Source organism: Cheilinus undulatus, linkage group 16 (genome assembly GCF_018320785.1).
Source record: "Cheilinus undulatus linkage group 16, ASM1832078v1, whole genome shotgun sequence".
NCBI lineage: Eukaryota > Metazoa > Chordata > Actinopteri > Labriformes > Labridae > Cheilinus > Cheilinus undulatus.
In genome coordinates, this window is record NC_054880.1 from 1,427,090 (window position 1) to 1,453,556 (window position 26,467).

General features: G+C 37.4%; 2 protein-coding genes across 4 annotated transcripts; both read left to right on the forward strand.

Annotated features, from left to right (window-relative positions):
- The first annotated feature begins 3,243 nt into the window (after positions 1-3,243).
- LOC121524425 (zinc finger protein 135-like) lies at positions 3,244-9,534 on the forward strand. 3 transcript variants are annotated; one of them, XR_005993111.1, is made up of 3 exons: positions 3,244-3,704; positions 4,915-5,097; positions 7,358-9,534. XR_005993111.1 is itself a non-coding variant. In XM_041809806.1 (2 exons), exons 1-2 carry the CDS (start codon positions 3,512-3,514, stop codon positions 8,467-8,469), a joined length of 1,305 nt encoding a protein of 434 aa, XP_041665740.1. In that variant the 5' UTR covers positions 3,244-3,511; the 3' UTR covers positions 8,470-9,534. The 3 variants fall into 3 exon arrangements, 1 of the variants encoding a protein (XP_041665740.1); XM_041809806.1 differs by lacking the exon at positions 4,915-5,097; XR_005993110.1 differs by lacking the exon at positions 3,244-3,704 and having other exon boundaries at positions 4,633-5,097.
- A 1,010-nt stretch (positions 9,535-10,544) lies between these two features.
- On the forward strand, positions 10,545-26,213 carry LOC121523444 (oocyte zinc finger protein XlCOF6-like). The gene is made up of 5 exons (XM_041808347.1): positions 10,545-10,995; positions 13,926-15,149; positions 16,401-16,422; positions 21,361-21,827; positions 26,203-26,213. Exons 1-5 carry the CDS (start codon positions 10,749-10,751, stop codon positions 26,211-26,213), a joined length of 1,971 nt encoding a protein of 656 aa, XP_041664281.1. The 5' UTR covers positions 10,545-10,748.
- The last annotated feature ends 254 nt before the right edge of the window (positions 26,214-26,467 follow it).

A 26,467-nucleotide genomic window follows, 5' to 3' on the forward strand; every position in this document is an offset into this window, starting at 1 on the left:
GTGGGATTTTTCACTTCTTGTTCTTTTCTTCAACAGCAGTAGAGGAAGTCCTTTCTGTTAACTTCCCTTTTTTATTCTTTTCTTATTTTTTATCTACTGAAGGAGTTCAACAAAGATACTCTCTTTTTTCCTCCTTTACTTCTAAATACTGTTACCATGAAATCCCTCATTCATTCTATTTGTTTCTGTTTTAAACCTTATTGATGTGATGTCGTCTTTTATGCTTATGTGTTTGTGTTTTTATGTAGTCATATATCATATTTTATTGTCCTTTTCTAGATATTTACATCATTCACTATTTAAACTGCCTTTTAAGTTTGTTTGTCACCCTTCTTCCTTTAAATTGTGTTCGCTTCTGTGCTCCGGTTTGTTCAGATTTTTTTTCTTGACTTCCAAGACCTTCTCTGTTTGGTTTGATTTTCAGTGTATCGTATTAATCCCTGAGTTCATGCCTCTGCTGTCTGTTGAAGCACTTTGTAAACATCTGTTGTTAAATGTTAATGTAAATAAAGTTGTTATCACACTATAGAATTTACCATTTTCAACTGAAAGAAAAACTTTATATTTCTAAAGGCATCTGGTGACCCTCTCTCAGCTTCTCATGACCCCGACAGGGGTCCAGACCCCCAGGTTAAGAACCACTGCTATACCAGACTGTAATATTCATCTTTATGCAGACGATATGATTCTGCATTGTTCTGTTGACTCTCTAGAGACCTGGTATTATCTGTTGTTCCTCTATTGACTTAGAGCAGGAAGATAATACAGATTTGTAGTCATCTAACTGTCCCCAGTGTAAGGAGTGCTGGACATAGCATAATGTTTGGCTCCCAGGGAAGCCAGGAACAAGTCTTTTACAAAGACTCCATTGTTTCTCAACATCAGCATACATGAAGGAAACCTCAATGATATTCATTTCTAAAATAACTAAATCAAATGAAAACACACAGGAGAGACTTGAGAGCTACAGAAAGCAAAGTGTTGTCATGTTATCTTCCTCTTTTTGCACCTCGTTCAGAAACATGCCTGTGAAGTTTATTTAAGACTCAGAGGCGCTGAGGGTATAAGTTTCCTTCTGCTTTCAAATAAACACTGGTCTTCCTGTGAAGGGGCGTATCCTGTCACCAGACCATGAGCGACACCTCCACCTCCTACTACTGAAAGCTTTGCACCAGTTCAATATATCTAAAAAGAAGAAATGATGAAAAGAAAACGCATGTGCCACTCTCCATCTGCAACATTCTGAAATCCGTTGCCCTCTTCTGGCAGTGAGAGTAACACAAAACCTTGTCCTTTCTACTTTTCAGCCTCATTGCATCAGGAGTTAGTGCAGGATTCAAGATCCTGCACTAATGGACGAACGCTACTGATGAGTAGATGATCTAAAACGGCTTACAATGTTATGTGTGCTACATGACCTGTGGAAAAGCATGAGTATTGCTTGCATTTAGCATTTTAAACTAGGCTTTTGAAAGGGTTAAATATTTACAATATGACAGAGCTGCAGTGACTCTGTGGCAGAGTGGGTCTCCTCTGAGAATCAACCCAGTAAAGAGGCAAAGCATACTGATGAAGAATATGCACAATTCTTCCTTTAAGGACACCTATAGTCACAGATGTGACCTCTAACCTAGTGGATAACTTCACTCATGGCGCAAATGTGTCTGAAAACAAAAACAACAACACACCAGAAACACAAGCAAAAGAATCAGCATGTATCACTGAACAACAGGCAACATAACAAGCTATTGAATAAATGCAATTGTTTAATTTCCACCCCTGTTTAGTGCCAAATCACAAAAATGTTATCTCAGATATTTAGCCTCTGAAATAAACGGCCTTGATGATGACTGACTGAGAGTTTTCTAAGTGAGAAAAAGGGATTTTCTTTGTCCCAGATTTTCAAGAAAATCTTCTCTCCAAGAGAAATGATCTCCTTTGCTTGTTTTTATCAGTGCATGAGCTGAGACATTTTGGACCAGCTGGAGAGTCTCTATTGACTTAGAGCAGGCAGATAATACAGACTTGTAGTCATCTAACTGTCCCCAGTCTAGGGGAAGTTGGACATAGCATAGGGAATGACGACTGTGTTTACTGACATTATTTGTCATGGTTGGAGTAACGTTATGTCTCCATAACTGAATGGCTTGAACTATTTCAGGAGACAGAAGTGACTGAATCCCAGAAAAGCACATCATAACACAACCACACGCCCAATAAACATGCAATAATTGAAATGAGAATTTAAAAAATAGCAGAATGTTTGCAGTAAGGTTGTCTGTGATGCAGAGGGAACAAGACTCTTTTTGTAAGAGCTATTTCAGTACAAGAAAATATAAAAATAAACGTGAGAATATGACTTTTGATTGTCTATTCGATTTAGACTGACCAATTTCTGGTCAAAGTTTAGAAAAATACATATTTCACTGCAAAAGTCAGTTTACGAATGTCATGAGACATTAAAGAGAGTCAGCATAATTTAATTCAATTTTTGATGAATAATCTAGTCATGTCATGTTGTTTACATTGACTTATGTTATGTTTAATTTTTACAAAGTTTGTTCTGCAAAATGCTCCAAGACTAAATATCACACTGCACTTTCAAGTGTTCAGTGACTAGAAATGTGATGTCAGAAGTTTTTCTTTCTCTGAGCTACAGTCTAAATTCCTCTCGTGTCTCAGACGTTTATTTTGAAGGCAACAGACAACACTGGACCGGGCAGAAAAGATGGGAAGATGATCAGAAAAGAAGAAAATATCATAACATACAAAAATCGGTCATAACAAAAATCTTTACAGAAAGGAACAGAAGAGAAGAAATCATCGTGACGAGGCTTAGAGTTGGTCATACTGGTCTGAATGACACAATGAATTTAATAGGGAAAACTGACAAGTGTGAGAGATGTGTAAAGGAAAACGTGGAACATATTTTAATACACTGTGTAAAGTATACTTCAGAGAGAGAGAGGCTTCAGAGGAAAGTCAGAGCAGCGCAGCAGGACTGGAGTATGGCTGGAACAGAAGGGGAAAGAGAAAAGGTCCGAGATGTCAGGAAAGCATTATTCAGCTTTCTGAAAGAGACCCAATTGATGGGTAGAATCTAAAGGTAGGGATATGATGCTACAGTAGGTGGCGGTATGCACCTGAACGTTGTTTGCGATCCGCCATAAAACGAAAGAGGAAGAAGAACGCTTGACCGGAAGTGCTTGCGAAAACGTCACTGTATTTATCAAAATGGCGACGGGCTCGAACAGTTTGGTCATCTGAGTCTCTCTTGTCAGAATAATATCGCATCTGCTGAGGGATCTTCCAGGACTCCGTTTGTCTGAATGAATCTATGAATGGGCTTTTTCCACGTGTATCTGTTTTTCAGTGACTCATCTCTCCAAAGACTAGAAAGCTAGCTTAGCTTAGCTTGGCTGGGTACGAAACCTAGCACCACTGTCGGTAGTAACTGTCTGATGAAGTTGTGTTTTTAACGGAGAAAAATCATCAGTATCGTTTTGTAAACATGTCTAAAGTCTCCGGTCTGAGAGCTTTTGTGAACCAGCGACTCTCCGAGGCTGCTGAGGAGATATTTGGACTGTATGAGAGAACAATAGAGGAGTACGAGGAGCAGCTCCGTCGATCCAAAGAGGAAAACGAGAGACAGCAGAAACGACTGGACGCTCTTTTGAGCCCCCAGCTTTACATACAAGGAGCAGGTTTGTTAATTTTTGTCATATTCTTTATCATCTGTAAACCCACACTGAACAAAACATCCTTTAATCAGGAGACTGTATTCCAAACTTTACGGTAAGTGAGCGACGGTTCAACAGTTGAACGTGAGTTCATTTTCTCACATTCACCAAACAGCCATAAGCAATTAAAAAAGCAGACATACTGTACAGATCTCAGACAGTCAGAACTAAACCGGAAGTGACATAAAAATGAAGTAGTCATTGTACTTCTTATTACCAAGGAGGTTATATGATGGGGTCCATTTGTTTGTTTGTTAGCAACATAACTCAAAACCTTGTGGACGGATTTTGATGAGATTTTCAGGAAATGTCAGAAATGGCATAAGGGAGAACTGATTCGATTTTGGGAGTGATCCGGATCACCGTCTGGATCCAGGAATTTTTTAAAGGATTCTGTACTTTTGGGAGATGGGGCTAATGGCGGAGCTCTGCACTGTTACCACTTTTCACCAGGAGATGGCGGACATGAGTAATTTCAATCCCAGCAGCATTTTTGGTGTGTTTCCATCCACAGTTTTGGAGTTAATAGAGTTTGAAAGACGCACGCCTGGTCGAGGAGACGAGTCGGAGCGCAACAGAGAGAGAGACAGCGAATTGTAGCGAGAATACTCACAATGCTGGGAGGAATAGAGGAATATTCACCCTCTGCCATGACTTCCAGTCGTCCACTGAGACCATGGGTGAGACTGTCAGTGCATCTGTTTGCACCGGCAGGCAATGCTTCTGCCATGACAGTCCACCTGGAGCAAAGCCAATGCTTTGCCTCATTGTGTTTCCACCCCACTGGGAAGGAGGTAATCGGCGAATGCTGTGGCGGGGGGGCACATGGGGATGGTTCCAGAAATCTTTTAAAGGATTCTTCACTATTGGGAGATAGGGCTAATGGCGGAGGTCTGCGCTCTCTGAGTGCTTTTCTAGTTTCATTTTTGTTGCTCTTCTTCTCTTCTCTCTGTCTGAATCTCCCTCTAACCCTTTTCTGTGACATGACAGTTTCACCAGACATGCTTTAGGTTTCTGTCTGATAAAATAAGGTTTTCCCTGCCACTTTAACTTTTCTAAATATGTCATTCTAGAACTGTTCCAATTCTGGTACTAGTATCGTATATGTCTGACCATATGTTTAACTTTGTATTTTGCTTAATTTAGCCGTGCATTATGTTGGTGTTATAAACAGGGAATCAAACACTGCGCACACAAGCTACCAGCGAAGAAGAACTAAATGAAGAAGGACCCACTGCAGCATGACATCCTGATTTAATTTCTTTTGAAGCTGGACATTATACTGTTCCATTGATGCCATCCATGCCTTCCAAATCCTTGTGGAAGCTCTTCTAGCGGGCTTGGGCGGCTTTCCAGGGTATTTAAGATTAAATCCACACAATTTGATACTGACAGTCTTTTTCTTAATTTTCTTTGACTCTCTTGCTAGCTATGAATGCTTACTGCCTTTTTGCATCCCAAATGCCTTGTGACGGTCTGACACACAAAAAAAACAGGGTAAAACACTCAGATCATTATGGAGACTACTGAATAGCACATAATGGAGAGAAAGAGAGATAGCGAGCCTGTGTTATGGCTCACTGTGTCATTGTTAGGCTATTTTAATATTTAGCAGTAAAACCCCCATTAATTAGCCAGAAAAACAACTGACAGTTTCACAGAGAGGTTGTACATTACCGTCGTATTTACTGAGACATATTCTGTGTTCACTGTAGGGCTAAAATAAGGGCTAGTTTCCACAGCACAGTCGGTCCAGAAAGTTTACAGTGGTATCAGATTGGTACTTGGTATCTGCTGATAACCAACGCTCTGATACTGGAATTGGTATCGCGATGGAAAAACTGTCATTGGAACATTTCTAGCAAGACGTACAATGCCCTAAATCACAGGTATCAAACTCAAGGCCCGGGGGCCAAATCAGGCCTGTTGAACAATTATATCTGCCCCCCCAAGATCATATCATATTTATATTATAACTGGCCCACCACTATGAGGCCTGCAGATTTCCTGCAGTAAAAAAATGTGAACTTTACCTTGATTATTTGAAATATCCTTGTTAAGCCATAAAAATCCGAAAAGGTAAGAAAGATTTTATAAAAAGTCAAAATATGTGTGTGTGTGAGTGGGGGGTAATTTGTGTTTTATTTCATATTTGAAATTTTGCACTTCAAGATTAGGACTCAAACTTTTGATTTTGACTTTTCACTTCACACTTTGGCCTTTTCAACTCATAATTTGGACCAAACATTTTTATCTTTTATCTTATCCCAATTTTAAGTCATATTTTGACCTTCTCAACTCCTTACTTTGGCTTTTAATCACATTTTTTGACTTTTACACATATGATTTCATTTTTTCTCATATTTTGACATTTTAAATTAATAATTTTTACTTTTTATATCATATTTTGACCTTTAACACTTCCGATTTTGGATTTAAATCATAATTTTAACTTTTTCAGTCATCATTTCCAATTCTAGCTCATATTTTGACATTTTCAACTCTTAATGTTGGCTTTTGAATCCCATACTTTGAACTATCAGACTCACAATTTAAAATTTTAAGTCATATTTTGACTTTTAAACTCATGATTTCAAATTTGATCTCATATTTTGACCTTTCAAAGTTATGATTTCAACTTTTTCCTAGTACATTTGCTCTTTAAAAACATTATTTTTCTATTTTTAATATCGTGTTCTGATCTTTTGAACTTATAAATTGGAATTTTTATCTCAGATTTGAGCCTTTAAACTTATAATTTTTACTTTTTCCCTTTTGGAATTTCCAAATGATTTATCATCAGTGCTGTTTTTTCATATTTTTTTAATGGTGAAAACGAGTTTGACAGTTATGGTCAGATGTTGACCCTGTTAGGGCCTCAGGTTAGACCTAAATCCAGAATCCGGCCCCTGCTGTGGTTGAGTTTGACACCCCTGCCCTAAATGCACACACTTAGTTGTGGTAGTGAGGTAGTTTTTAAACAGAGAGATTCAAAAAAGTCAAGTTCAATGTCCAATAAAAAAATAATGTAAATATCTGACCTATTGCTGAAATTGAATCAGATCTGTCCCATCTCAAGTTTAATCTATCACTGGCTGTACCAACTATCACAAGCAGTTCTAAATAACACTAGATTGAGAAGAGCTAGATTTATAAATTCTTGCCTAACATGACCCCAGAACTGAGGTACAAACTGAACCGTGACCTCTGTGAACCATTACATCCCTGGTTTTAACTAAGCTCAATAACAGGACTGATTTTGATTGTCTTTGGCGCAACACAAACGTTCAAGGTGTGTAAGCTCTGTCTTTAATTCAGAATTATTTTCAAACTAGACGTAAGATTCAGCTTCCACATAGCTGGCGCAACACCCTCCTGTTTATCATTGTACCTGTTGTTTATTATGTACTGTATGAGCTTGAGTGTGTTTGATTTGGAAACTGCATTGCTGCCATTCTTGGCCAGGTCCCCCTTGAAAAAGAGATCTTTGATCTCAATAGGGCTAGCCTGGTAAAATAAAGGTTAAATTAAAAAAAAAGAATAATAAAATCATAAAGTCATGATTTTCAAATTATTACATAAATTCTACACATATTGTTTCATTTTTGTGTCTGCAGGTGACCAGCAGCTGTCGTGTACAGAACAGGTTCCCCCTGAGCAGCAGGAGTGGAGCCCTGGCCTGGAGCAGGAGGTCACTGAGCCTCCACACATTAAAGAGGAACAGGAGGAACTGTGGAGCAGTCAGGAGGGAGGGAGAGAGGTTTACCCTGTCAAGTTCCCTTTCTCTCTTGTCTCTGTCAAGAGTGAAGATGATGAAGAGAAACCTCACTTCAACCAGCTTCATGAAATGCAAACTGAAGAGTTGAAAGCAGAAGCTGATGAAGGAGACTGTGGAGGATCACAAAAGGCGAGAAATTTACATCCAGAGACCGAAAATAAGATTGATGACTCCTCTGGAGCTGAGACCGATGCCAGAAGGGACACAACAGAACATCAGCCAGATTCAGGAAACTTTGAAAATACGAGATCAAATATTGACAAAATTTCACATAGCTCTCCCGGGGGCGTTACATCCGAATCTGAAGGAAGAGTGATTAAACACATGGGAATTACCCAAAGGGAGAAACCGTTTAGCTGCCATCAGTGTGGTAAACAGTTTTTAGATAAAGGACACCTGACCAGACATATGTCAATTCACACTGACGAGAAAGGCTTCAGCTGCTCTTATTGTGGTGAAAGATTTGAACAAAAGATGAGTATGATCAAACACATGATACTTCATACAGGAGGGAAACCTTACAGCTGCTCTGAGTGTGGTGTAAGATTTATTCACAAGTCCAAACTGACCAGACACATGTTGATCCACACAGGAGAGAAACCCTTCAGCTGCTCTCAGTGTGATAAAAGCTTTAAAAATAGGTCTGGTCTTGTAACACATATGTTAGTTCACACAGGAGAGATACTCTTTAACTGCTTTGTTTGTAATAAAGGTTTTAAATACAAGTCTTCTTTAAATTCACACTTGTTAGTTCACACAGGAGAGAAACCTTTTAGCTGCTCTGAGTGTGATAAAAGATTCAAGAAGAAGTCTCATCTGATTGCACACAGGACAGTTCACTCAGGAGAGAAACCCTTTAGTTGCTCTGAGTGTGGTAAAAGATTTGGTCAAAAGGGTACTCTGACGGCACACATCAAACGTCACAGAAGTAGAGAAACCCTTCAGCTCTAGGGTTTGTGAACAGATATTTCTAAGTGTTTAAAAAGTTACAAGTGTATTGGAGGTCGGGCTTCAGAAAACGAAGAAATGCAAAAGCTACAGTGTAAGAGTAGAACTCCTCTGGAACTCTGTTAGATGATAAATTTGACGACCAAAGACTAAAAGCTTCTTAAGATGAGACTGAAGACAGATGAGATGATTGAGAAAGACCAAAAGCATCAGCCAGGTTTCAGTTCTGAGACTCAAATCACTAACCTGCAGAAACAGAGATGAATGCAGCTCTTCTGTGGCTAATTGTGACTCTTTTAGGTCCTGCTTACTTAAAAGAGTCACAGCTTACTTCCAGGAACATTATGCTATAATGAAATATCAGCTAAATTGATAAAAGGCTAGTAACATCAATCTATGAACAACAAAGTTGCTGAATGAGTCGACGGCACACATCAGAAGTCCTTCCAATTATTTCGTCTTTTGTGCAAAACCTGACTTCAAATTGTTTGTGTGGCAGGAGTATCAGAAAAGTTTATCTAATATCATTTTCTTGTGTGAAAATTCTAACAAAATGAAAATCCGTTACTTTTGTTTCCCTTGAATAGAATGGAAACTTCACTGAAACTTGCTATGTTATGGGCTCACCATTAGTGCTTTGTCATCCGTCATGCTATTTTTGAAGGTTTTTTTTATTATTTTTTATTATTTTTATTTTAATTGTTATCCACAAAATATTGTGTATTTATCCGTTAGTAGTGGTGGTTGTGCTGTTATGGACTCTGATGATCAGTAATGTGTTGTCTAATACCTGCTATTTTTTACTTTAACCAGTGCTTTGTTATAGCTTTTGCACTGTACCTCATGTATTTCATTCTTAAATAAATATCACTATTATACCTGTTCTAAAAGCAAATGCTTTCTGTGAAGAAAGAGCATTTTTTGGATTGCTGCTATCGTAACAATATCTTCTGGACAATATTGCTAATTGCTATTGTGATTACGATTTAATGCATTAATGGTAACATGTGACTGTTGCATGGCTATCGAGGAAGTTTTCTACAGTACTGCTTTCAAAATAAACCAATCTTCTGCCATCAGTCTAATATGCGTCACTATTTCTGTTGGATGAAGATTGATATTTCAACTCAACAAAGTTATTTGATAAGAAAAGAAAGTTAAAAGATGGACTCCTCTGTCAAAATTTACGTTACAAATTGTACATAAAAAAAAATATGCACAGATTGTACAGGATAACTGTTAAAGCTATGGAAGAGGACTATGAAAAGGTCAGGATTCTGGAATTAAAGTGAAAATTTCTAAATGAATTTTTTGGGGGGATTTTTAATTTCAAACTCTGAGGAAAAGACAGAATTCTGACTGAATTATCAGTTTTCTGACTTTTTTTTTTGCCAGATTTCTGATTTTAGTCTCAGATTCCTGACTTTTAGTCTCAGATCTCTTACTTTTCCCCAGAATAATGACTTAAATCTCAGATGTCTGACTTTTTTCTCAAAATCCTGACTTGAATCCCAGATTCTGACTTTTAAACTTACAATAATGACTTTATGTTTCTTATATATCTGACTTTATATCAGATTTTGGACTTTTTTTTCTCAGATTTCTGACTTTAATCTCTGGTTTCTTACTTCAATCACAGAATTTCTGACTTTTTCTCCTATATATGAGTTTAATCTCAGATTTCTGACTTTATTTTCAGAATCCTGACTTTATTCTAAGAATTGGAAAAATTTAGTCTCCGTTTTTTTTTCTCCAGGGGTTCCAACTGTCTCCTGGGGATAACACCTGCCGCCTCAAACACTGTGTTCTTACTTGATTTGTGTATGAACCACATCAAACAACAAAGTATGAAATAGCTAAGTGCTCAAAGTCATAATATTCTTTGAATGGTACTTTACATTCTGTCTTTAAATTTGATACATAAATAAAACTAATCTGATTATTGTCCTTTAACTCATTAACATTTATCTTTGTTTAAAAATCCAAATCATTGACATTTATTTTGAAGGTCGCAAACAGCACCGTACCGGAAGTGCTTTTTAACACGAACTCGTCACTCTGTATTTAGCGAACTGATGGCGGACTTGGACAGTTTTAGCGTCTGAGTTCAGCCGTTGTAAGAGTTTAACTGTAATGAGCTTCGATCTGTTTAAATGAACATTTAGTTGGACTTTGTGTTTTGTTGTTTACTTCCTGTTCAGACTCAGCCTTGGTAGACCACAAAGCTAGCTTAGCATGCTAACTGGAGGCATATGTGAAGCACAATAGCATAGCGCTAGCTAATGTTTGAAAAATTTACTAGTGTTTTAACTGCAGAATACGTTAAGTTTAATTGTGTGAGTATGTCTAAAGTGGAGACACTGAAAGTTTTTGTCAACCAGAGACTGTCCGCGGCAGCTGACGAGATTTTTGAGCTCTTTGAAAGAACAATAGCAGAATATGAGGAACAACTTCGTCGATCTAAAGAGGAAAACAGACATAAACAAACACGACTGGACGCCGTTTCTAACCCCCAGCGTCACAGAGCAGGTTTGTTCATATTTTTCACCGGTTATTGATCTGTTCAGACCAAATGGGACAACTGCTATATTTGAAATTTTACGGTAACTCAACGGTAGCGGTTAAATTTTAGAGTTTTAGACATTTTGATTATAAGTGAACAATACACGACTCCATAGATTTCAGTCATTTGTATGTTATATAAAGATTAAAATAGGCATTTCTTTAAGGGTGCAATTTCCTACTAATGTTTTTTTTTTTCTCGTATTGCTCCGTCTTCCTCAGCCTATCCTCTAGTGTTGAACAGATTTTATTTCTTTTTTTTTTGTGGTGGATGAAGGACCTGAAAGTTTAATTTGAGTGAAGTGAAAGTATCATCCCAATAACTCATTAGAAGGGCAAGTGGCATATTCAGATTTTCAAAGTACAAATCATATATTTGTACTTTCCTATCAAAAATATTTCTCTGATGTTACACAAACCAAAATATGAAGGTAAAAGTCAGTTATGTTAATAAAGGGGAATGGTCAGAAATTCAAAAATATTAAATTTATCAGTGTAAAATACTTTAAACACTCTGTTCTTTCAGCCCCTTTAGTTGATCCACCAAATCTGTGCCCCACACTTCTACAAAGCTGAGAAGTAAACACCATACACAAATAAAATGATGTGTATTCACTCTTTCACTGAGTCTCTTGTTGTCAGAGGTGAACAACATGAAGGACACAATAGCCTTACTCAAGTAGAAGTATGTTTAAAAAATGAAATACAATTATATTGACCCCAAAGTGTGCAAGCTCATTGGGGAAATCTGTATGCCATATTAGCCGTCAAGCTCAGGGCCCAAGACAAAGACCAAACGAGGATCTTTCCAATTATTCTTAAAGCAATCAGAGCTACTGAACAATACATTAGGGCTGTGAAACAGTTAAAATTTCTAAATTATTTCTCAGAATTTTTGAAATTAATCTTGACTTATCTCCAATTTTTCACATTTTGAAATGTCACTATTTCCACTTAAGACTGTTTTTATTGGGGAAGCTCGATTTTGGATTTTTGACAATATCCGATTAACCGATGTTTACAGATTAATTTTAGCTGATATTGGCACCGATATTTAAATATGCTTTTTCAGACAAGAAATTTCAGTCCTTTTGGAGACACTTAAAGGTTTGAGGATGACCTGGAAAATTGAACTGAACTTTGGTGCTGTTACGTGCACTTTCTTTGATTTCTTTACATTTGAAAATAAATCTTACTCAATGGAGTTACCAGATGTGGATGTCACCTTTAGTGCACAAGCATTATAAACATTGAATTTTTAGAATTTAAGAATAGGTTAACACACTTATGTAACAATATGTAACATATTATTACAAAGTGTTGCCCTACAGTCGCTCACATATTTAGATGTAGTTAATGCTGTGTTTTGTCTGCACTGTTTACCTGTCATCATCTGCTGCCACTGATCCCCCTCCTCCTCCTGCTGCAATGATGTTTCTCTGCTCTCTCTTGTCATCATCAGCTGTCTGTTCGTCTGAGTTGATGGCAAAAAAAAGCTTTGTGATCACACAATAGCAGTATTCAATAAAAAACACCTGTGATCACGATGATGACAAGCAGATATAAAGTACTAGTGTTGGAGGGCCATTGTGAGAGAGTGTTTCAGTAAATGAGGAGCAGCAGCATGTAAAAAAACAGCTGGAAAGCTCTGAAGCAGAGGGAGAGGAGGATTGTTAATCTTCCTCATCTTTCTTCTCTCGAGGGTTTTCCACCATTTTGGGATCCAAGGTATTAAAGTATTTCCACCCTCAGTTTTTAAGCTTACAGTTTCAATTTTACTCAGAAGTTTGAAATAATGAGATCAACAAATGATACTGGATCAGCCTAGCGGACTAAGGCGTTACCCATGTACGCGGGTGGCCCGGGTTCGAATCTGGCCTGTGGTCCTTTGCTGCATGTCCCTCCCCACTCTCCTCCCATTTCCATCTCTATCAACTGTCCTCCTCTGTCAAATAAAAGCCCAAAAAATACATCTTGGAAAAAAGTATACATTGTTTTAAGGAAATGTAGTAATGGATGATAACATTTACAGAACCATACAAAGTCTTTAGTGAAGTACAGATAGTCCCAAAAATACTTATGTACTATACCAGTGATACTCAAGGTGTGGCTCTAGGGCCACATGTGGCGCTTTTGTGATTATTTGTGGCTCTTTTATGTCTTAATTTCAAATATTATTCCCCAGAAAACATTAAAAAAGGGGAACTTTTTTGCCATTTTCACAATTTTTCCCACTTTTCATCCATTTAAGCTACCTTTTGCCATTAAATACCACTTGTTTCCTTTTTTTTTGCCAATTTGCAACTTATTTTTGCCACTTTTTCCCCATTTTTTCCACTTGTATGCCATTTTTTTCCCTTTTTCACCTTGTTATACCACTTCTTGCCCATTTAAGCCACTTTTTGCTATTAAATATCTTTTTTTGCCCATTTTTTGCAATGTCTTTTTGATACTTTTTCCCAGTTTTTGCCACTTTTGTCCCATTCCTTGCCCTTTTTTTCCACAATATTTTGCCACTTTTTGCCCATTTAAGCTACCTTTTGCCATTACATACCACTTGTTTCCTATTTTTTACCCCTTTTTACCACTCTTGACTACTTTTTACCTGTTTTAGTAAATTTTTTACTTATTTTTTGACACTTCTCACCCATTTTTGCTACTTTCTGACATTCTTTGCTGCGTTATTATCACTTTTGCCACATTTAACCTATTTTTATTGCTACTTCAAGCTGTTTTGCCACTTTTCACCTCTTAGATTGTGGTTTTTGCAAAGGCATTTTCAACAATTTGGCTCTTTAGTTGAGCAGGGTTGAGTAACACTGTACTTTACACCACTGATTGACACACCAGATAAGCTTCAAGTCATGATTTTCCATTTCCATCTTTTTGTCCTGTAGATATCCAGCAGCTGACAGTGCATCAAGAAGAGGTTCTCCCTGAGCAGCAGGAGTGGAGGCCCAGTCTGGACCAGGAGGGCACTGAGCCTCCGCACATTAAAGAGGAAGAGGAGGAACTTTGGAGCAGTCAGGGGGGATTGGAGGGGGGTTACTCTATCAAGTTCCCCTTTGCTCCTGTCTCTGTGAAAAGCGAAGATGATGAAGAGAAACCTCAAATCTCGCAGCTTCATGAAATACAAACTGAAGAGATTGAAACAGGATCTGATGGAGAGGATTGTGAAGGAGCGGAACATGCCAGAAACTCAGAACAAGAGAGTGATTTACAACCAGAGACTGAGTATAAGATTGAAGACTCCTCTGAAGCTGAGACAGATGTCAGTGATGATTGGAGCGAGGCAGACAAACACCAGTCAGGTTTAGATTCTTCAGAAGACTTTGACAATACGAGTTCAGATATTGAGAAGAAATCAAACAGCTGCTCTGTGTGTGGTAAAACATTTGAACATAAACATAAACTAATCAAACACATGACAATTCACAGAGGAGAAAAACCCTTCAGCTGCTCACAGTGCGGTAAAAAATTTGGACATAAAGGACATTTTACCCGACATATGTTGATTCACAGTAAAGAGAAACTCTTTAGCTGCCCCGACTGTGGTAAAAGGTTTAAACGAAAGTCTTGCCTGACCAGACACATGTTTCTTCACACAGAGGAGAAACCATTCAGCTGCTCAGAGTGTGGCAAAACATTTAAGCTAAAGTCAAACCTTACATCACACATGTTAGTGCATAATGGAGAGAAACTCTTCAACTGCTCTGAGTGTGACAAAAGTTTTAAGCAAAAGTCTTGTCTAAACAGACACATGTTTCTTCACACAGGAGAGAAACCCTTTAGCTGCTCTGTGTGTGGAGTAAGATTCAACCAAAAAGGAAATCTGACCTCACACATGCTTGTCCACACAGAAGAGAAATCCTTTAGCTGCACTGAGTGTGATAAAAGATTCAACAAGAAGGCTAATCTGACCTCACATTTGCTTGTTCATGCAGGAGAGAAACCCTTTAGTTGTTCTGAGTGTGATAAAAAGTTTCAGGACAAGTCTTATCTTACTAAACATCTGGCTTATCACAGAGGGGAGAAACCCCTCAGCTGCAGGCTTTGTGGTCAACGATTTTCATGGCATGTGCAGTTAAGAAGACACATGTTTGTTTGTGGTCAGTCCTCCTAAAGAGTAACAGTACTTTGATGATGACTTTGCAAGATGAAGATGAGACAGATACTCTTCTGAGGCTGAGATTGAAGAGCGTTGAGATGATCAGAGGGAAGCAAAGAATATCAGTCGATTTTTGAGGTTAAAACTCTAACAACGCTGACTTATTTGTCCTACTAAAAAAAAAATCAACATTATGTTTAAAAAGAGACATTGTCAATCAAATTGATACAGTACAAGTCACATCAATCTGTTAACGTAAAAGTGAGAGACTGAGTCTATGGCACAAAACGTGTATAGTGCAACAGGAGAGGCAGACATCACACTAAGTAATGGAGGTTCATGTTGATAGCCCCTACTAGGCTGAAATACTCATGTTGGTTACAGTAGAACTCTCTTAGTAGAAGTCTCTTCAATTTAAAGAGGGAACCAGGCACTCAAAGCATGATATTTTTTTATTTATTTGTTTTATTAGAGAAGGAAACTCTTCTAGCAGTAATTATGATAGCCAAATCATTCACAGAGTAAACGTGTAAGATCTGAATGGTCCTTGTAAATGATTTGTTCATCATGGTAAAATATTTCAACATATTTCTTTCATATATATTTTTTCATGCTTGGAGTGCCTTGCTTCTTCTCTTTTTATTATTCATAATTTTCCCCCATTTTCAAAGCACTCAACTCTTAAATTTCGTCCACTTTGACCACACTGAGCAGCCAGTCTCTCCCCTCCCTTTCTACAATTAAAATCTGTCATCTTTGTTTCCTTTAAAGAGGAATCATCAGAGAGAAAAGAGGCTGACTGCCTGCTCTGATGGACTGTAGAAAGCAGCAAAATCATGCATGCTTTTCTTTTATTGTCTTATGATCAGTTATGTGCTGTGTAAGGGTTGAGGGACTGAGTTGTTTTTTGGGTACTTGTATGTTTTAGTAAATTATGAAATCCGTACTTTTACTTCTCCTTAAGTAAGTTTTAACCAGAGCAACTCTACTTTTAATTGTGTCTAATACTCTTGCACTTTCTCCACCTCTGTTGACTACTCAGTGACTCCATTCTGAGTAAAAGGGTCTTCAGTGTTGGAGTTGACAGTGTTGATCCACCAGTGTCACTTCATCTCTGTAGAAGCTCCACTCATTGCCATCTCAAATCCTGGGGGATGTGTGGGTGGAGTTTCCCATCTTGCCCTTGGACAGTCTTAGTTGGATGTTTCCTGTTGTACAGTGATCCCTGCTTTTTTTTTTTTTTTTTTTGCTTGTTTTTTTTCAGGTGGATTGTTGTCGTTTTTGATGTGAGGCACATGAGCACCATGAGTGAAGTTATCCACTGAGTTTGAGTTCCCGTCTGTGACTTTAGACTTTCCTGAAGGATGGATTGTGTGTATTCTTCGTCAGTATGCATTGCTTGGCTATGAGGTTGACTCTGCTTTGTTCTTGTCTGATGAAATCCCACCAAGCCACATATTTTCCGGAGTTACTGCAGCTCTGTCAAACTCTTAAAGACTTTCTAAAGTGAAGTTTTAACTACATGTGATCTGGAACAGTATGAACACTTTTAAAGTGTTAAATTTAACTCTGTATGGGTTAAATTAACACTATCAATGTTGCTGTGTATTTAACTTTATTACAGAGGTGTGACTTTACCTGAACAACTTATTTGAGATCAATTTTCTTGCCGTTCTAGCTAATAAGGAGAGATATTTTGTTGTACAACTTCTCAGTAGCTACTCAGTACTTAAAGTAAACTTTTAATTCAATACTATTTTCCAGTTACTTGAGTGAATTTATTGGCAAGTAGTTCTACTTTTACTTAAGTCAGTTCTAACCAGAGTAACTGTCCTTTTACCTCTGCTCTCATATTTAATCTGTACATAACTTAGATCAAGCTATTCAGTATCAACCATTTCACGAATGGAAGTGTATTTCTTATTGTAACGTTATGCAGGAAGTTACATTCTGTTGTTTGATTAAATAAATAAATTATTCAAAACATGTCCGCCCCTTTTTTCCACCAGTAAAGACAAATCAGTTGAACTTAACCGGTAGCTTTTATTTTAAAGAGCTGATCAGCGATGTAGGGAGGAGTAGAGTAGAAAGGGAACTCACTGGTGGACAGGGTATAATAAATAATAAAAATGTGTGTATAGTAAATAATAAAAATGGCAAGACTCATATAGTCCAGTAGTTGGCGATGACGCAACGCTACGAGTGTAAACCGCCATAAGAAGAAGAGCTGAACCGGAAGTGTTTTGACGGTGGTAAACTAGGGTGTTTATGAGCCCAGTTTTTATTAGTTAAAACAGCGACAGTGGTTAATCGGAGCTACACACTCCTTAAATGAACCTTTAAATTATTGTTATGTTGTTGAATATTCATGAATGTTCCCTCTGCCTCATCATTCAATAGACTCCAAAGCTAACCTAGCATGCTAGCTGTTCAGACTTAAAAGGGAGGGGTCTTATCATTTTATTTTCATTTTGTTTCAACGTCTTTTGACCTTTTTGTCGAAGTCTTACACTGTGCTGCTTTAAGGAGCGATGTCAAAGTAGGTTTATGTGTGGTAACTTCGCTGATTGAACAATGAAAACAAGTGGAAGCTGTATTTTACCCTCATCGCCTATAAAAATCAGGTTTGCTCTATTTTTTCCTTTTCCCGTACTTTTCCCTCTCTATGTGCATGCATTTAAAGCAATTACTGTAACTTAACAACATCGTACCATTCAATTAGGAAAGGTATATAAAGGGACAAAAACAACTAAGATTTGGAGGTCAAAACCATATTTTTTAAACATGACATTTTGCCGTTTTTATATTTAAGAAGTATATTAATGAGACTAAAGTTGTATTTTTAATATTACAGTTATGGCAGCTCGTGTGGTTGTGTTTTGGTTGTTTACAGCCTTTCTCAAACAGGGTGCCTGCTTATTATTCTTTTCTTATTTACTACACATATTTAAATGAAACATTTAGGAACACATATTGTTACAGATTAAATATTTAAAAATTTCACTTCACTTTGTATAGGTATGTTTGCATCTAACAAATCACACAAATATATTTGATAAATGTACAATAATCTGTAATAAACTTCTATCAGGGGCTGAAGGATAAAGAAACACACACACACACTAGGGGGGTGCCAAAGATTTCAGGAGGGTGTGAAGCTTTGTCTGCTCTGAGGTTTTCAACATCGGGTTTGCATGTATTACTAACATCAGTGTAACACACTTACAGCAGTGTTAATTTTGGCAGCTATTTTTAATTTTAGTTTTCGTCTTTAAATGAGATGTCTTTTAGTTTTAGTCACATTTTAGTCATTTATACCCTTTTTAGTTTTAGTCTAGTTTTAGAAGACGAAAACTCAAAACATTTTAGTGTAGTTTAAGTCCATAAAAAGTCCTCACATCTGAGTCTTTACTTTTAGTCCAAGCATTTATTTTCTTGCCTAAATCTGGTACCAAATCATGGTAGTGTGTTCTCTGCACCCTGCTAAACCTGGGGTCCCTGCTATGAGAGGCAGAAGTGATACAGATGCATTGCATTTTGACCACAGTGGAGAAATCTCACAGATTTTGAATGTCCGACAAAAACTAAATTACATTTTGGTCTAGTTTTAGTCATTTTGACAAAAACTAAATTTAGTTTTTGTCAGTTTTAGTCATCATGGATCTATTTTTTTTTTCAGTTTTAGTCTAGTTTTTGTCATGGAAAAATGGCTGTCGATGAATAGTTTTTGTCGATGAAATTAACTCTGACTTACAGGATGGTTCCTAAAGGTTTTTTTGTAGTGACAAATGTGTATGGGCCTGTTTGATTGGAATTTTATTACTGAAAACTATTGAAGTTGATGCTAGTCTTTTTATATACTTTATTGTTGACAGAATACAGAACAACACTGTCAAAGACAGATTCAAACGGGGAAAAGAAAATACAGTTATATGCCAAGCCATACATATCTACATAGCTTACAGACACATAATGCACAAAGGTTTTCCAACGGGACAGTAGTAACACTAAAAACTTAGGGGGAAGCAATTGGATCTGCACAGATTATTCCAATATCAACATTGTTTCCATTGATAAAGGTGTTTCAGATCTAGCATAGGTTATCGCCTCTTTGTGAGCGTCACATTTTTTATTCTGCAGTCTTAGACAGAAGGTCACATTTTCCATGCATTGGATGTTTTTTTACAATACCTTCCCACTGACTGATTGTAGGTGGCTCCCTGCAGAGCCATCACCTTGTTATGGCCTTTTTGCTTGCTGCTATACATTTTCTGAGGAGGTATCTGTCATTTTTAGGGAGTTTCAGATCTATATTTCCTAAGTAAAATATAAACAGGAAAATTCAAAACCATAGCAGAGGACTTTTCTAACTATAAGGTAGACGTTTTCCAAGAATGGTTTGAGAACAGGGCAGTGCCAGAGTATACTTGAATGATCTGCCATACCATGACCACATTCTCTCCAACATTTGACTGGGGAATGGGTTGTCTAGGTTTTTGTATTGGTGTTATAAAAATCTGATAAGGTTCTTCCATGAAAAATCCCGCCATGATTGTGAGGCTGTAGTAGTGATTTGTGTGTTGATCATGTTTGTTCAGTCCTCAGAGGAAATAGCCACCCCCAGTTCCTTTTCCCACATAAACTGTTGAGTTCCCTCTTAGTTCAGTGATGTACCTGGATAATCCACCTATAACCTGCATTGTTGTCAAAGACTAGCATCATAGGTGAAAGTTGATGCTAGTCTTTGACAACAATGCATAATTGTAAATTAGAATATTCATTGATGAAAATGTTGTGAAGTGAAAATAAAGTGATAGTCCAGTCATTCAAAAACACTTCTTATCATCTACATACAATTTTTGTGAGCTCCACCTTGAAAAAAGATTGAGCTTCCACTCAAAGTTTGACTTAACCTCTTAAAGCCTAAAACCCAAATTATAGCCAGACATTTCTTTTGTTTTTGGAAATTAAATGTTTATTTCACTTTCTACTGAAATCCAAAAAAATCCAAATTTCCATAGAATTTAACATAGGCTATGTATTTTTTTGTGTCTTATTTGATACATTAGGTGTTTTTGGTAACTCATAGTCCACTTGAGAGCATTTATATCATTTTTCAGATCATAGTTAGAAGTTTTTTTGAGTTATTTATTGGTCATATTGATTTGATAAAGATATCATAGAAGTATGTATCAAATATGCTACAACAGGCTTTAAGGGGTTAAATGTCTGAAACTTCACAGCAACGATAGAGAATTTTGAAAGACTTTAGGGTACTATTTCATCACTACATTACCTTTTAGGAACTTCTGAGGCAATAAATTGATGTTGGTGATTGTTAGTGTTTACAGTTTCACGAAATTTGGTGTTGAATGGGAAATATCCTCTGTTGTTTTTGAAATTGAAAAGGTCCAGGCTCAGCCAGGTGAAGTAAGCCAGCAATCCAGTCAGAGACACTTCTGACCCGCATTGACTCAGACCACAGCAGCCAGCAAAATCATCCTGGTTCTCGGGCAGAAGGCACATTTTTCTGTTATTTTTTAACCGTAAAAACATCACTCTTTTTGTCGCAAGAGCTTTGAATGTGTGTTGGTATTATAAGTTCATCCCACGTCTGCACGGACTGCAGGTTATTTCCGATCTGTTAATCTCTATAAACTGTAAATAATAACATTCACAATTGTATTTTTGTTACCGAAAAAAAAAAAGCCTCAACAAAGGTCTTAACAAGCTGGAATACCAACCATTCAACATGCTGCAAATGTCTTCTATTATGACTTTGTTCTTGTGAATCTAAGAGCCTTATTCTCACATTTAAAAAATTAGTCTTGTAATATTGCTTTCCCAACTTTATTCTCATAATATACTTTTATTTTCATAACATTACAACTCTGTTTTTTAAATCTCTTCGTATGTGTGGGGGAGGTTGCAAAAAATCTGGAAATTTCGACATCTGCAGAACAACATTTTATTAACCAATTCAGAGAATCTGTTGAAATCTTGGCATGAAGGCGACATGGTAGAAATCCACTGTTTGGATGGCCATGACTTTCAGGCCCTTATAAGGTCCTGTATTTGAAAACAGATATGATTCTGTAGTGAAGATCATTTCCTGGGTTCAGGGAAACTTCAGAAGCCATTTTCTGTGAGCACAGTCCATCACTACACCTTCAAATGCACTCAAAACTCTTACATGTAAAGACTAATTTTGCTGTGTTCTGCAGAAATCCAGCAGCTGTTGGAGAGCTTCCACCTGAGCAGCGTGATAGGAGTCCAGGTCTGGACCAGCCTCCACACATTAAAGAGGAAGAGGAGGAACTGAGGAACTGTCAGAAAGGACTGGAGGAACTCAACACCACAAAGTTCCCCTTCACTCCTGTCCTTGTGAAGAGTGAAGATGAGGAAGAGAAACCACAAATCTCACAGGTTCATCAAACACAGACAGGAGAGGTGGAACCAGGAGCTGGTGGAGAGGACTGTGAAGGAGTAGAACAGGCCAGAAACTCAGATACAGAGAGGCATTTACATTCAGAGACTGAGGACAAGGATGAAGACTCATCTGAAGCTGAGACTGATGACAGTGAGGACTGGAGGGACACAGCAGAATATCAGTCTGGTTTAGACTCACTGGAAAAAATCAATGATAGCAGGTCAAACACTGACAAAAGATTGCATAGCTGTCCCGAGTGTGGTAAAAAATTTGGACTGAAAGGGCACCTGACTGCACACATGATAGTTCACACTGGCGAAAAACACTTCAGTTGCTCTGACTGTGGTACAAGATTTAAACGAAAGTCTTGTCTGACCAGACATATGCTACTTCACAAAGAGGAAAAACCTTTCAGCTGCTCTCAGTGTTGTAAAACTTTCAAAATGAGAGGGAATCTAAATAAACATATGAGAGTTCATCGAGAAGAGGAGCCCTTTAGCTGCTCTGACTGTGGTAAAAGATTTAAATATAACTCAAATCTGACCAAACACTTGTTACTTCACACAGGGGAGAAACCCTTTTGCTGTACTCGGTGTGACAAAAGATTCAACCAAAAGTCTCATCTGGAGAGACACATGTTAGTTCACTCAGAAAAGAGACCCTTAAGCTGCCCTGAGTGCGATAAAAGATTTAAACACGAGTCCTCTCTGATTTCACACATACTAGTCCACACAGGAGAGAAGCCCTTCAGCTGCCCTGAGTGTGGGAAAAGATTCAACCAAAGGGCTCATCTGAGCTCCCATTTGTTAGTTCACACAGAAGAGAAACCCCTGAGCTGCTCTGCATGTGATAAAAGATTTAAACACAAGTCTAACCTGGATGCACACTTATTAGTCCACACAAAAGAAAAACCCTTCAGTTGCTCCGAGTGTGATAAGAGTTACAAACAAAGGTCTCATCTGAACTCTCATATGTTAATCCACACAGGGGAGAAACCCTTCAGCTGCAAAGTTTGTGAAAAAAGATTTTCATGGAGGAAACAGTTTAGAAGACACAGGTGTATTGGTAGACAGGCTCTAGAAAATGACTTAAAAAGAGCTAATGAAGAGGAGTCAGTGACAGAAGAATCTGGCAGGAACTCGGCTCCAGTTTGAGAATAAGACTGAAGACTCCATTGAAGCTGCTACTGCAGCCAGATGATATGAGAACATCATCAACACCCAAGCCCCTGGTGGTGCTCTAAAGGCTTTGCTGATGACAGAAATAAGTTACCAGTTTTAAACTGGGCAGCTTTAAATAATGTTCCAGAGGTTAAAGGCTTTGATCTACTTTACTGATCATCAACTGGCGGCCCGGGGGCCATATCAGGCCCTCCAAATCTTCCTGTCTGGCCCCAAAAGATCATTAAATTCAGAAAAGGAGGGAAAGAAGATGTTGTGGTTTTAAGAGTATCCTTTGGCTTTAAATATCTGCAGCTGTTAAATCCACCCCACAAACAATTAATATTGAAATGATTTTAGAATGACTAAACAGCTGTTCTGTTTTTACTGAAATTTACTGTCATAATTAGTAGATATTTAAAAAAGGGTTAATGTTGACAGACGTGCTGCAAAAATGACCAGATAAGGTGGTGAAAAGGGGTTAGAGAATTGCAAAAATAAGTGGCAAATTGGGTTGTGGAATGGCATAAAAGGGACTGAAATTGGCAGGGAAAGTTGTGAAAAGAGGTTAAAATGTGGCAAAAATTGGTAAAAGAGGAAAAAAGGGCAAAAGGTATCAAAAATTGGTTACAAATGACAAAAAATAGGAGAAAAAGTCTTGAAAAGGGGTTAAAAATTGGCAAAAATAGAAGAAAAGTGGCAAAAAATGGGTAAAAGAGTGGCACAAACAGGATAAAACGTGCACGAAAAGTGGTTCAAAAGGGGATACAATCTTGCAAAAATTGGGTTAAAGAGGCAAAAAGGGGCTACAATTGGCAAAAATTAGTTGATACTAGTACTAAATCACAAATGGGGAGGGTCTATTCTTCCTGGTAATGTAATAAAAATGTCCTGCATTTTGAAAGAAAATACAAATACCAATACAATTATATTACTAAAAATATATTTAATTTTTGTGTATTTGAAAGTCCAGCCCTCAGAGTTTCTGCTGAGACTAGATCTGGCCCTTGTGCAAATATACTTGATGAGCCCTGATCTACTGGCTTCTTTTTTATTATTATTATTGATGTTACAGACTTTTGTAATTGGTGGAGCATCTTGCAAACACTCTCAAGCTTGAAAGATGTGTCATTTTCATGTTTCTATTCACACACTGATGTGAAGCAGCATTCTCTGCACAGCACACAACAGAAACCCTTTAGATCACCGTTTCCAGCATAGAGCCCAGCGACAAGTCAAAGATACAAATATTGACCAGCTGATGGCTGGAATCAGACACCTTTCAGCCTGCTCGGCCCTGACTAGTGACACACCATTCCTCTCAATTTTGAGTGATTTTCTAAATGATTCTCCGAAAGCAGACACCAGCTCTGAAATGTGCAGCGCAATGTGCTATAGCCACTCATATATGCTAATTTATAATTTAACATTCTAACTGTATTCTTTGGTGACAGTGGGGCATTTGAATAATAAAACCTCAGCTCGTGAATGTGAATAAACAGACTGAGCTCCAGTCAGATGTATCATCTTGCAGGAACATCTGGTATGGATCCTTTCATGGGATCCTCTCAACTTTGTTTGTTTGTTTGTGATCAGAGATTTTCATGACTTATACAGATAAAAAGACACCTGTGCTTTGGTTTAGTTATGAGACTTGAATTTTGTTTTGTTGGTCTCACTGGTTTTATATAATCAGCGTTTAAATAGTACTGAGGGTACATGGGTGTCATTTCAGTTTTACAAAACAGGGATGACTGCGGCTCTTTGTGGATGCTCTTGGAGAACAGGGAAATAATGTGTGAAATAAAAAAGGAACACACTGAGGAAGGAAAGCCTTTATTACAAGGCCCAAGTCCTTTATGATAAAGGGATTTTAAGTATTTCCTTCCTAATTGTTTACATTTTTCATAATTTCAGCACCTGTTTCCTCTTTTAATAGTAAACAAAACTTATTGTACTTTACACTATGCACTTCATTCTCTCAGAAACAATTACTATTATCTCTATTCTGTAGTAGAGGTTGCACAACTTGAGAATTTTTAAAGTCAGCTTTCATGTGATAAAAGTCGTCTCGACTCTGACTAGTCATTAATAAAATCATAAATAAATCTACAGGAGAAGGGAATAGCTTAAAATAACCAACAATATCTATATTTTGCAAATCATAATCCATATACGCCTAACAACAGGCAGCTTACAAACAAACTGGACTAAAATGTAATTTAGTTTTCATCGAACATTCAAAATCCATCATATTTCTCCACTGTAGGTAAATCTGTCAACAAATAATGCATCTGTAAATATTCTGCCTCTCATCTGTAGAAAGCAGGTTTGGCAGAGTGCATGGAACACACTACCATGATTTGGTACCAGATTTTGGCAAGAAAATAAATGCTTGGACTAAAAGTAAGACTAAAATGTGAGGACTTTTTATGGACTAAAACTAGACTAATATGTCTTGAGTTTTCGTCGACTAAAACAAAAAAGGGTGGAAATGACTCAAAGGGGACTAAAACTAAAATGCATTTCATTTAAAGACTGAAACTAAAATTAAAAATAGCAACCAACATTAACACTGGTGTGAGTGCAAACAACAAAAGGGTAATATAGTATATAACAGAATTTACAAAAATTTAAAAAATAAAAACTGATGCACTGTCACTAGATTTCTAGAGTGGCACATTATATGCCTTACTTGCCATCTTCTTGGTGCCCATTGTTTCATTTTATGTTACTTCAGCCTTTATTTAAGCCATTTAGACCTAAGGCCACCTATACAAAACCCTCTATAAACTGAAATATTGCTCGGATCATCAAAAAAACACAGAAATTTATAGTTTTGAGAGTAGGTCAGTGGGTCAGCCTTGATGGGATGTTTTCTGGTAACTCACTTGTCTTTAAACTTTTATTAACCTCGAGTTTGGTTTTAGCAGCATCAAAGACCAAGTTAAGTTTCTGCAGACAAGACTAAAAAAACAGTGAACCCAGATTAAAAACTCAAAGCCCTGCAAAATTTAACAACAACAAATAAGGATGTCATCAGCTTAAAATAATATGAGGCATTTGACAATTTATCACACAGATTGCTGACATAAATAGAGAATAAAATAGGTCCTAAGACTGAATCTTGAGGCACGCCTTTAGGACCTCCAGAAAAGAAGCGGTGGATCCAACCATCTGAACACATTGCCAATCAAATAGTTCATCACACAGCAGTAAAGTCAACTATCCATGCAGCCCCTGTTCTACAGTGAGAATTGTTTTCAGGAAAGAATGGGATTGTTTTAGATTTTAGCTTGTAAACATTTTTTGATGTAGTTCATGAGTAAAGCCTGAAGTAATCTGATCAAAGACATCATTTTCTCAAACATTATCTTCGAAGAAGGAGCTTAAGAGGCCGCTGACAATTTTGTCCAATCAGAGTCGATCAATCAGAGTTACTCAAAAGAGTAAACTGTCATAATTTTGCCTCTCAGGTGGCACTTAAGAGGACAACTTGTCAAGTTTTGTCCAGTAATAAGGGTACTTGACTGGGAAATTGCCAAATTTTGTACAATGCAAATCAAGATTTCAAGAGAGTAAATCAAATAATAGTAGGCAGTAATGAAATATATTTCAAATTACCGCTGCCAGCATAATTCCTGCGTTTTTTGTCCCTCTCACCTTACTGTGAGGTCTCTGGGCTTCTTTCATTACAGGTTTAAAACATTTATTTTGAAGGTCACAGACAACGCTCGACCG